This window comes from Mus caroli, chromosome 1 (genome assembly GCF_900094665.2).
Source record: "Mus caroli chromosome 1, CAROLI_EIJ_v1.1, whole genome shotgun sequence".
Taxonomy (NCBI): domain Eukaryota; kingdom Metazoa; phylum Chordata; class Mammalia; order Rodentia; family Muridae; genus Mus; species Mus caroli.
In genome coordinates, this window is record NC_034570.1 from 51,790,606 (window position 1) to 51,803,131 (window position 12,526).

General features: G+C 45.0%; 1 protein-coding gene across 2 annotated transcripts in view; it reads left to right on the plus strand.

The window, feature by feature from the left end:
• The first annotated feature begins 2,226 nt into the window (after positions 1–2,226).
• Positions 2,227–12,526, plus strand: part of Aox1 (aldehyde oxidase 1) — a 72,742-nt gene continuing 62,442 nt past the window's right edge. Inside the window, exons 1-3 of one of the 2 annotated variants that reach the window (XM_021156831.2) lie at positions 2,227–2,448; positions 8,196–8,253; positions 10,337–10,433. In XM_021156831.2, the coding sequence (XP_021012490.1) occupies positions 2,407–2,448; positions 8,196–8,253; positions 10,337–10,433 (197 nt within the window). In that variant the 5' untranslated portion in view covers positions 2,227–2,406. The remainder of the gene's footprint in view (positions 2,449–8,195; positions 8,254–10,336; positions 10,434–12,526) is intronic. The other variant, XM_021156825.2, reaches the window with a different exon arrangement.

Consider the following 12,526-nt stretch of genomic DNA (forward strand, 5'->3'; position numbering starts at 1 on the left):
GGTCCTCTCAAAAAGGAAGCAGGCAGATTAGGGTCCTGTGACCCACTTTGTCCAGCTAGACCCACCTGCCAAAATAGGGCCACCAGCTGGGGAAAACAAATATTGAAAACACAAGCCTGCGGGGGGGGGGGGGATTCATATCCGAATGACTACACATAATCACTTCATTGCAAGTTAGTCACTATTTCACCTGTGATTAGCACGACTGGCAACTGGTTGGCCCTCAGTTTGACAAGTCTGGATAACACAGACTCTTTAAATCGAGAGAAAAGTTACTCCTTAGTGAGTTTGAGATCCTTTTCCTAAGAAGTTAGCCTGCAGTTGCCATTAACAAAAGTATCTTCTGCTGGATGGAGAACAGGGAGAAATAGCAAAAGGCGTAATTTTAAAATACCTGGCAGCTTCATGTACAGCTAAGCCATATGAAGTCAAAGCAGGTGAAGCCAAGGAGTTTTCCTTGATTACAATTCTCCAGGCTTTTCTGGCTTTTCTTATCTAGTCATGTCCATTTCCTGAAAATGTTTGGTAGTGCTAGAAACAGCGTCTTTGTCTTGTTGCCTCTCCTGAAAAGGATGGTGATTTTTATGACCAGAAAACCTGTACTATAATCGAATTGCAGCATAAACTATTATTATTTGAGTGGTTTTTGAAGAGTCGACTGGTACTGACTTTGTCAAGCTGCTTGGCACTGACAGAAATTAGATTAGCACCCAACCAAGAGGTAAAAATCAGCAATCACTGTTTGCAGTACTCTAAAGAACTGAGAAAGCAAGAGGAAGGGAGGGGACCCTGGAGTACCACAGAAAGGACTCCAGGAAGAGAAAGGATGGAATTAAAAAGCGTGAGCCCCAGGCCTCTCCTGTTGCTGGTGTCCATGAAGGGGCGTGAGGACACTGCTCTGCCACTTTGGAGCCAGCAGGTACTGCCAGAGTGACTGCTCTGAGGCCCCACAACCCAGACAATATGGCACATTTTCCTCATTGCCTTCCCTAGTCTAAGACCCTGCATTGCTGAAGACTAAAGAGGCCTGGCAAGAGAAAAAGATGATTTGCAAAATCCTGGCCGTAAGGCAAAGTAGAGAAGTACGGGTGGGAATCTGAGTAACACTAATAGTGCGCGTGCTCACGCACGCACACGCGCACACACACACAATGATCTAGGAATATTTATCAATGTGCTGATATGAAAACAGCTATGGATCCTGAAACCTTGTGTTTTAGCCCTTTGCTTTGAAAGAGACTATCACCGTGTGCCTAGGGTGGTTTGAAATCTGCTGGCTTCAAACACAATATCCCTATCTTGGCTTCCAGAAGCTGGAATTGCACGTGTGAGCCACCATACCTGGCCAAAATCCACTTTTTAATGCATGCCAGCCATTGTCTCAACTCTGTCACTTGACACTTGCCTGTATGATACCAAGACTGAAATTTTCTGTTCTTTGCTAGCTGAACTCGTGTCTGGAGAGCACTAGAGGAGGGAAGTACAGAGAAAGAGAGGGCCTTTGCTTCCCCCTTTCTTACTGCTTACACGTTTTCTGGGTTTCCCAACAGTGCCAGTCGGTTGTAGTTGCTTCAGCACTGGCAGAATCAACCTAATGCTCGCGTCTGCAGTTGGGCGGCTCTGTCCAAGGCCACGGCCTGTCTTCACAAAACCCCTTCCTCCCTTGCACTCCTCTTTAGACATCTCCCGTCTAGCTCTTGAAAGCCCCTCTCCTGAGGTACTGGCAAAGACTGTGTGCCCTCCCTCAGAGGTTTCCCAGATATCTAGGTTGTAATTAACCCAGCCCCTTCCATTTGTTACCACAGCTGCCCACTGCTAGAATGTTCCATTTGTTACCACAACTGTCCACTGCCAGAATGTTCCATTTGCAACTTCAGCAGCGTCACTTCCCAAGAGTCCTGCGCCCTTAACCTCACTTTTTGGCTTTCTTTACATTTTAGAATCCGCTTTATAAAACCTAGCAAGTCTCAAATGAGACCAAATTATTTTCCAGACCTTAGTATATCTCCCTAGGTTATTTTATTCATGCAATACAACATCCCCACCCCTCAATACACACACTGCCTTCCCCCTAAACAAACGAGAGGATTCTGGAAACCACTTCAATAAGCAAGCATTGGCACAGATACTAAAGCAATGACTCAGGACTTCCTGAGGCTGTCTGCCCAGCTACCCCCCTGTCCCATCGATGCCAAAACCCAAAGATTTCAGCTTGTCTCCCGCGCTGGCACATTCTGTAGTGTCAGGAGAGTTTTCCCTTTAGGGCCTCGGCAGCTTTGGCTCTTCCAAAACTTTCTGGGAGGGTGGAGACTTAGAAGCACAGACAAGCCCCGCCCTGTAGCCTCGGGGCAATTTATTCTCTGCAAGGACTGGCGCTGCTAGGGACCTGCTAGGAACCTCGGAGTCATGGACCCCATTCAGCTGCTCTTCTACGTGAATGGCCAGAAGGTGAGAGCCCGCGGGTAGGGCGGGCAGACTCCTGCACCACCCCCGGACCCCAGTTCTGGGCCCTATCCCAGCCTGCACCCTGCTTTCTCTGAAACCTTAGCATGGGGTCTCATTGGGTCCTCAGCATAGGAATCTGCATTATAAAACTTGAAAAGTCTCAAAGGAGATCAGATTATTTTTCAGACCTTTTGCATCACGACCAGCGCATGGAAGACTAAGAATTTCAGAATGTCTGAATCCCAGGGCCTCTCCCTTCCTGACGGGGAGCATCCAGACCTTCCCTCCCTTAAAGGCTCCGGCTGATAACATCTTCCAGCACAATTGAATAAGTAGCCTCAATTCTCAGCTTGTCTGGGTGAGCAGCTTTAACAGGGTCACACAGGTGCACTGGTTCTAGCTACTCTGTGATTTTTCAACTTGGTGAAGCCAAAGCAAGTTCCTGGCACAGCACAGCTTGCCAGAATCAGGGGCCCCTGCCGAGTGTGGCATTTTGTTTTATTTGTGTGTGTGCCTTGGCTCTGAAGACTTTTATGGCGGCTCCAGGCAAACCCTGTTGCTTGGGGACAGCAAAGCCTCTGGGTATCGTTTAAAGCAGCCATCTGGGCAGTGGCCCAACTCATCTGGAGTGTTCTCTGTGTAAACTGATAGCACTTTGAGTGGGGGGATGGAGAGCTGCTGTCCACAATGTCAGTTCCGCCCTTTGGATCCCGCTGTGTTCCCTGTGTCTGGCTAGGGACAGCCAGAGCCCTTGTTCTATCTGGCACTGGCTGACCAACTGGAAGCCAAGGAAGGTTTAGCACCAACCAGACCTTTCGTGTGTGAGGACTCTTCGGAGGCTATGAAGTTGATTCACACAGCTGTAGTTTTGAAATGTGTTTTCTTCCTTGAAGAACAGGGTCTCCCAAATCATAGAAGCCCCCATAAAAAACCTTTATGAGTCCCTGCTTCATGGCCCTGAAGTGGGATAGATGGATCCTTAAATAGATAAATGAAATCCATTAGCTGTCCCCACCCCCACCCCCACCCCCACCCCCACCCCCACCCCCACCACCCACAGGACTACCATGAAGGAGAACTAGAATAATGGGTGAAATGGCTGCCCTGTTCCTTCAGGTTTCCTTTTGCATAACAGAAAAAGCTGGAGAGTACTCTGTCCTTACTAAACGAATGGAATTCATGCTGCTCACTGAGATAACCCCTTGGAGGCAGACTCCAAGGCTACTAACAGGCCAACACTACTTATTGCGAAAAGAGCAATCATGAATATTCAATGTGTGTTTTCATGAACATCCTAACAGATACTAAGCTATGTTAAAGCTTATGGGATATAGCAAACCACAGAAAGGATGCAGTTTTAGGGTTAAGTATTTTGAGTTCAAAGTTCTGTACAGTGCTCATGTCATTTTCCTATGAACTCAGCAATTCAAATGTCCTGAGCAGTTTGTAGTCTGAACCTGATCTTTGCATGGTGTCAATCATGGCTAAGCAGAACACAGCGGTCAGCCCAAAGGCGCCTGCTGTTTGTGCAGAACCTATTGGCAGAAGAGGCATGAGGCAGCTTTTTCCAGTGGTTAGCGTTTCCACAATCCCAGTGGACTAGTCATTGCAGGGCCCTGTTAATTCTTGGGGATCTCAAAGGTTACTGTTAGGAATGGTCACGGTTTATTGTAGAAAACATAAACATTCAAAACCTTTCAGATATCCAAAAGGTTTGATGACCACAATCCATTAAGCATGTCCAAAATACTCAAACTTTGCTCCTAATTTGTCACCTGCTTCAGACCCAAACTGAAAACATATACAGGAAACTAGATGAAACTTATTTCTAGAATTATGACTGTTCTGACTATTAGTATCATGACAGGAAGCTTATATATACATAATAACATTATAGATTTTGAGATAATATTTATACTTTAAGAAAAGTTTTAAAGAGTTGAATCAAAACCAAAAGTGTTGGAGTCTAGGAGTTACCTCACAAACCACAAGGACACTGATCTCAGACAGACAAGGGTAGTTTATTGAGCATATGCCCCAGGAGTGATTCAACAGGGCTACTGTCCAGACTTGGAAGCTGAACTATGACCCCCAAGTTAAGATCCTATAGGGCCTTTTATGCCTGAGATCTATAAACATTTGTGCCAAGTTATTCCACCAATCACGATTTAGGAAGTGGGGCCTTCCTTAGGAACATGTCTTTGTTTTACACTTCCCCTGTTTCCATTTGTTGGGTTATTTGATGTGGTGGCAGACTTGCCTTGCCAAACATTCCTAAAAACATTCATAAAAACCAATCACAATAGAAGTCAGTAGAACTGCTTTGTATAGTTAGCCACAATAAGCTTGGACCCGAACCAACCACCCAGCAGCACCTCCTGCACGTGTGTATGAGCCTTTATGCTATTTGTCAATATAAGAGAGAAACCTGCACCAATATAAGAAGCTATCTGGAAGAAAACTTCCATTTGAGTAGGGGTTAAGTAAAGTTTAAATTCCCAAGACCTCCCTGGGAACTAACGTCCTACTTGGCAGAAAGAGAGGTGTACATGGGTAACTGACATCGGGGTTGGGAAGAGAAAGCAGGAATGTTTGGCAAGGCAAGTCTGCCACCACATCAAGTGTCAGGATTAATGGCATGAACCACAGCCTGGCTATAAATTCCTTATAAAAGTTATTCTCATAGTATTGTCCTGGTTTAGTTTGGCTCTCCATTACCCCTTAGTTTTTAGTGTTAGGGGTAAACTTGCAAGTTTTTCAAATGTGCTATCCAGCATTCCTGCTGACTTATTCTGAATTTGTTCCCTGGCAAATTTTAATATTCTAGTCTTAATTAAACAGGATGCCAATTTGTCCACTATTTCATTATTTTCAGGCCATTTTGTCTGTCTTGCCTTTGTGAGCTACATAAAATTTGATGCCTTTGCTAAGTTTTGCTTGATTTTGTCATTTTCATTCATGCCTCCTATGACCAGGTGTCTTTGCCATTTATCTGCCGGTTGGTGTGTCTCAGTCTCTGATCCGCAGAGACAAGAATGACAAGGACACCAAGTCGGGTTCACGCAACAGCTTCTTCTTTTACTTGCAGCTTTCTCTCTTATAGCTCTCTCCACTCAGGGCTAGGGCAACAACAACAACCCTCCTATACTCGAGCCGACTGACCTCGTCTAGCTCCACACCACCTCATCCAATCAGAAATCACACATGCTCCAGGCACGAGCTCAGATCGGTCACCAATAAACTGACAGATCTGGATCATGAGGAATACACATGCTTTTTCACTGCTCGTGCTTAGGCAAGGCAGTAAACATGTGGGGTTCACGGGGCCTGGCAATGGGCCAGAGCACCATCTTGGCCCATGAGGCCACACCTGCTTCCCGCATCTCCCCCTTTTTGTTTTATTAGTAGCTCTGACATCTGCATATGTCTTAGGTCGCCCCCATCTGTGCCACATCCTTACCCGTCATGGGAGTGACAAACTCACTTTCGCCATCCTGTCTTAGGTTGGTATGCACACGTGAGGGTCTTACCCGTCATTGATTACTAATCCAACATGTTGAGCCAACATTGGGGGGATGTTCCTGCTTCCAAGGCTGCCATAGCCTGCTCTAAGGCTTGTTTATCAGCCCTGTGCCGCCTTCACATACATGCCATCCACCAAAGCATTTCTCCACACACAACAGTCAGCAGGAACGCCCAAAAGGCCATCCCTCCCCAATTTTTAAAGAATCCCACAGTTCCCTGGATGATCTCCAGCCATTGCTTTGCAGTTGTGATCTCCACACAGGTGTTGCTCATGGCAACAATCGATGCTCACAATTCCTTTATCTTTGTGTCAAGATCATGACTCCAATTTCCTAGCAGCATCGCACCAGTTGCACACAACAGATTTGCAGCTCTGGAAAAATTCTGATACTGAACAGAGGTTACACACATTCCTGACATATGAGTAATGCAGGAAGCAAATACTAACTGCTCCAAAATATTCATCTGTTCCTGCAACCAATCCACTCTTTGGTTAACCATAAGGATACCAGCTTTCAAATTTGTTTTAATTCCCTTGTCCCATTAACATGTCTATATTCCAGGCTGCATTGGGGAGTCCAGCAGCAGCATTAGCTGCAGCCTGCTCAATGGCATATTCAAAATAAGCAGCCTTCCATGTTAAATAACCTCCTCCTGAAAGAACAGCCTTGCAGAGGTTCTGTCAATCAAAAGGCGTCAAACAGTACCACTGTAGGAACTCAACCTGAGTTACGGTAAAGGCAGCCTGGACCCAGTGCATGTCTATAGGACTCGGTTTAACTTCTTCATAACCTTGGGGGTGTCTTTTGCATCCTGAAAGGTCTTGTATATTAACTAGATAAACTAAGGTTGGCCTCCTAACAATTTTAGGCTGCCCCTCTTCAGTTTCATTATGCACTGGTATGGTAGGGTCTTGTCTAAATTCCTCTGTCTGTTTCTGAATATTTTTCTTATTTTCTTTTACAAGTCTCTCTAAGGCTTATCAATACACTTTTCATATTTGGCACAAAACACTGATATGGCTAGTAAGGATAAAATATGAATTATCAGGCTTATAGTAATTATAATCAATATTTTATTAATCTCAAGTCTTTTATCTTTTTTTCTGCTTCTATTTTTAAACCATCTAATGTAATGCTAGACAGGGTTCTAACACCTTTTATTATAGTGAACTACACAGACGTACATGTATAAACAAAACACCCAGACACATAAAATTTAAATGTAATGCTTTAAGTTAGCACATAAAGAAATGGATTTGTGGCATTTTTGCTTTGTTTCTATTTATCCTCTCCCCTACTGCAGTCCCCCAGCTGGTTCCCTCTTCTGCTCTCATGCCCCATGCATTTGAGATTCCCTTGGCATTCACAGAACAGAACAGACAGAAAGAAGCATGGCTTGCAGTATGCTCGTCTGTACTGCATGCTACTCTAGAGTTTGCTTTGTCCTGCAAGTGCCTGAGTAGACTTCAGGGGAGGAGTCAGCAATGGAATGTATGCCTTCTCTTCCTCCCTTCCCCAAAGGGCAAAGTACCACATATGGAGAAAGATGGTCAGGGTTTATATGAATATTTTAAGCATTACATTTAAATTTTATGTGTATGGGTGTTTTGCTTATACATGTATGTCTGCGCAGTACATGTGTGCTTAAAACAATAATTTTTTTAAAATTTTAGTCAAAATAGAGAAAGCAGGATTCCATGACCAGCCATCATATTTCAGCTTCTGCACCTGGCTGTCAGCCCCATTGCTTGAGTGTGCCTGGCTGCACAGCCACGCATGGCTCGCCCAGGAGATGCATTTATTGCTTCATTTGCTGCTTCATTTCGGTGTTTGGGGACTTGGTTGGATGTGGTCTCAATGTATCTGGGGCGGGGGTGGGGGTGGGGGCGTGGAGGAGTCTTTTAAGTTACTGCAGCCATCCCTCAAATGCTCTCCTCTGCTAGCAGTTCTCTCTGTTCCTGCTTTCCCCATCTTCACCCTGCTGTTCAGTTCCATGACTTTCCAGGGGAAGTGGACAGAGCTTCTAGTGTGCCCATGAGTGGAAATGGCCGCCGCCTCAGGAAACAGGGACAGTCGGGGGTTGGAGATTTATCCTTTTATTTGTATGTTGACATTTGCATATCACAGAAATGTTTCTCTCAAATCAACAGGGCCCTACTGGTGTGAACATAACACCACAGCAGCTCTCATTTCTGTGTGCATAACTATGTTTCTTTTGCTCAGGTGGTAGAAAAAAATGTCAATCCTGAAATGATGCTTTTACCGTACCTGAGGAAGAATCGTATCCTTTGCTGTGTATTGTGAGGGTGTTTGTGTGTGTTAAGTCCGTGAGCCTGTGAGAGTCTGTGAGAGTGTATTGTGTACGTGTTTGTCTGTGAACATATGTGTACATTCATATATCTGGAAGTCTGTAGCATGTTTGAGTATGCATTTGTATGTTCTTATGTGTGAATGTGGGAGGAATATGGGTGTGCAACTTTGCGTGAGCTTGTGCGAGGGTTTGTAGGTGTGTTTTTGAGATCTACAATGTTTGAGTCCATGTGTCTGTAAGTGTTGAATGTGAGTGTATCTGTAAGTGTTTTGTGTTTTACTGTGGGAGAATGTGTGTGTTTGAGTGAGAGTGAGTGGATGAATGTGTGCATGCATGTAAGTGTGAATGAGTGTGAATGTATGCTTGAATGTGTTAGGTATGTGTATGGGCCTCTCTGTGTGTATGTTTGTGTGTGTGTTCGAGTATGTATTATTGTTGAGTCTCTGAGTGTGTGTGCAAACGGGTTTATACTTGTGTGTATGTGTGAGTTTGTGGGAATGAGAGTATGTCAGAGTTTTTGAGTATGTGGGGAGTGTTATCACATGTTCCAGGTCAGGTATCTGGTAGGGAGCAGGGAGAGGCCTACCGTACCTTACCATGTTTCCTGGCACAGTTCAGGTAGATCAGAGCAGAGTTCTCCATGCTAATGAGGTTTCTAGATAGACACTGAGGGTTTAGCCAATGAGCTTCCCTTCCTGGCTGTTCCTTCCTGTAAAAGGTATTTAATCTCTTTGGTCTGTCCTGAGGAGGTGGTATGGACAGATTTTCAACAATGAACAATCAATAAACAGTTTGGAACCAAGGATTGTCTCTCTCATCAAGAACCACCATGGAGAGCATGGAAGAAGCCATGGGAAACATGGAAGATGTCTACAGAGCCGTGCAGTCTAAATCTCCTGCAGAAAGCCCTTCTGAGCTCTGGGATTCGCACAAACTGAGTTAAGCTGGAGTTCCCCATCCCTGATTCTGTGATTTTTGTGCTCAGCCCACAGGCCCCCTCTGTTCTGATGACTCCCAGTGATTCCCACCAGGACAGGACTCCCAGGAGCTTGGGAACTCAGCTCAGGCTTCAGCCTATGCCATTTCTCATTTCTCATTTGAGCTGAGGTCCCTACCCTAGGCTGAGTTCTCCCACCCCCTGAGTGGTGTATCAGCGCTTCCTACAAGCCCAACACCCGATGGCAGCACAGGATAAATGCAGTCTAGTGCAGTCTAGAGTTCCACATTTTGTCTGCCTGGTGAAGTTCCCACATCCCAGCAGCAAGACAGATTGCAGAACCACAAATGTGGACCTGTTGGTCTGTGTGATGAGTGTGCCTAAATGAATAAATGTATGTGTGGATGTGTGACTTGGTCTGTGTCTGAGAGAACATTTCAGTGAGCGTGTCTGTGAATGTGTATGTGTGAGTGTGCATTATGTGTGAAAGTCTCTGAATCTGTGTTGTGTGAGAATGACTGTCCTTATGTGTGTGACAGAGAGACAGACAGACAGACACACACACACACACACACACACAGTTTCCTATTGGAAACGTTTGTTTTCTACTCTGGTTAGCTCTGTGTGTGACTAAATTAAAGGTTTGTGTTACTATAGAATACTGAGGGACAGATCAGAGGGGACAGTTTGAAGTTTTGACTCAGAAGAAGCAGACAAATGATTTACTGTGTTTCCATATGACACAAACATTTCATAAGATATTTACATTTTGTACTGTAATCAGAGACCTACATAATGATGAGGGCAAATATCCAGGGCTAAGACACAGTGTGCTCCTACCTGCAAATTCTCAGACACTTACTTAACACGAATAGACTCTTCATTCTTCAGTCTGGCCCTCTTTTTAGCAGCCTGTGTCCCAGCTTCATACAAAGGGTGGGTGTAAGCTGCAACATCCAAAAGGAAGCAGGAAGTTATAAAACGTAAACGGCAGCCGTTGGTGAATTCACACTGAAGTTTCCTACACATGTCTGTGACTGCATTGTTTCCTAAGGTCAAGGCTATTCTAGAAAGAAAAACATACAGAAATGTTCTCTTTAACAGAGCTCCTCCCAGTCCGACTCACAGGAACTAAGTATGGCTGTGGAGGCGGGGGCTGCGGGGCCTGCACAGTGATGATCTCACGGTACAACCCCAGCACCAAGGCGATCAGGTGGGTGCAGCAAAGTCCAGTTAGGGGTGAACTTTTCGGTTCTTTGTTTTATTCCCTTATTTGGTGAATGTGTGTTGGACGTCTACTATGGGGAAAGAACTATGCTGAGCACAGAGGATTCCCATGATAAACAAGACTACGAATAGACTGGAAAAGTTACCCCCTTCAAGGAGTCAAAAAGCTGCCTGACTTTGCTGTCTGGGAAGGAAGGTTGCTTTGAAATGGCAGTGGAGAGTAAAGCCACGCTCACGCTCACTTTCTGTAGTCAGGGCCCACTAACATCTTTTTACTCCCATGCATGCATTCTCTATCTGAAAGTCAGAGCTCTGCTCCAAGAAAGAATTAGACAGCATCACTCTCCTACTTAAAACCACCCGGGGTTTCCTATTTTGTTTCCATTCTGCATTTATCTTCAACACATTGATATTTTGCATATTTAACGATGCCTCTGTCTCTCTCCCCTCTTCTTCTGGGACTCCACGCATGCATTTGTTAAAGCACCTGTCCTCATTTCCCATGTTCAAGGGGGAAGACTGGAGTCTGAGTGGGAGCTGGGGCTCTGCTATGCCTACATTCCCCAAGAAACCTCTCTGGGCTTCACAGCCAGACTGTCAGATTTTTAGAATACCGAAAGTTCCTTTTTGGTCTCCTCTCTTACCTTCTGGGAGTCACGAGATCTTTGGCAGCTATGTTGCCTTATTCTTAACCCCTAACATGATAACATTATACTCAATGAAAGCCTAGCATTTTCTCTCAGTTCTGCCCATTCTGATCTTTGTTACAGAACCTGCTCACCTGGGGAAATTCTTTCAGTCCCTTCCTTGACCCGTCCAGCAGGTCCAGTTATTTGAGGGTCTCGAGGGGACCTTCTCCTAAGAACCAAATTGGGGGGGGAGAAAAGACAGACACCAAGTGCGAGGAACGACAAGGAACCATTCTGAATAACATCAAGGTGTCACTGTATTAGCAAGGCTCAAGACTTAAATGCACAAGCAAAAGGGGAAGTACTTCTTAGCAGGAGGAATGGGGCAGCAGAAAAAGAGGAAGTACTTCTCAGCAGGAGGGATGGGGCAGCAGAAAAAGAGGAAGTACTTCTCAGCAGGAGGGATGGGGCAGCGGAAATTTTTATTTTGGTGATTACACGGGGGAAGCAGGAACTTGGTGGTATCAGGGTACATCTTGAGGTCAGGACATCCAGCACTGACTTAGGGCTGGAACAATCTGGGTTGTTCTCAGAGCGGTGCTTCGGTGGCCCTCTTTTGACCCCCCTTTTCTTCTCAGGGGGAGAGGCCCAATTCAGAGATCAGGACAATAGTGTTGTCTTAATAGCTCCCAATACTTTCTCACCTCCACTTTGAGCCACTACCCCAATCCCAAGCACCCAGGGCACATTGGTAGGGAAAGAGTTCAGCTTTTTGTTTTAACCTTTATATCCATCCACATGTGACCATTAATGGTCTGCTGACTTAAAGGCCTGGTTTCTCCTTCCTTCCTCTGATACAAGGCAGGTTCTTTATTTTCCTTACATTTCAGAGACACAGCAACTACATCTTAGGGCTGAGAGCAACTGTTCATATATCTTCTCTCTTACTAGGATTTGACACTTAGTAGGGTATAGTTATATTAAGCTTCTCTGTGTATGCGATCAGTTTGTTTTATACATATATGTGATGTTTTAATTTAATTCTTTCAGAATTTCATACATGCATACCATTTATTATCATTCTCCTGTCTCTCCTCCCCTAATTCCTGGATGTACCCTACTCCCATTTCATGCCTTTTTAAAATAACCCACTGAATCCAGTTTATGCTACCCGTGTCCTCGTGGGTGTGGGGTCATCTCCTGTGTTATGATTATATAAAGATAAAGAAATATTAATATATGTTCTATGGGAGTGTGGTGAGGTATGGGGGAAGGGGATGTCTTAGTGGGCCCATGACAAGGCATCCCTTCCCCCTGAGGGACCAACCACATGAAGATATAGCATAGAATAGAGTTTATTCAGGGCATGGGAGGGGAGTCAAGAGGGTAATAGAGGCAGAGAAAGAGAGAGAGAGAGAGAGAGAGAGAGAGAGAGAGAGAGAGAGAGAGA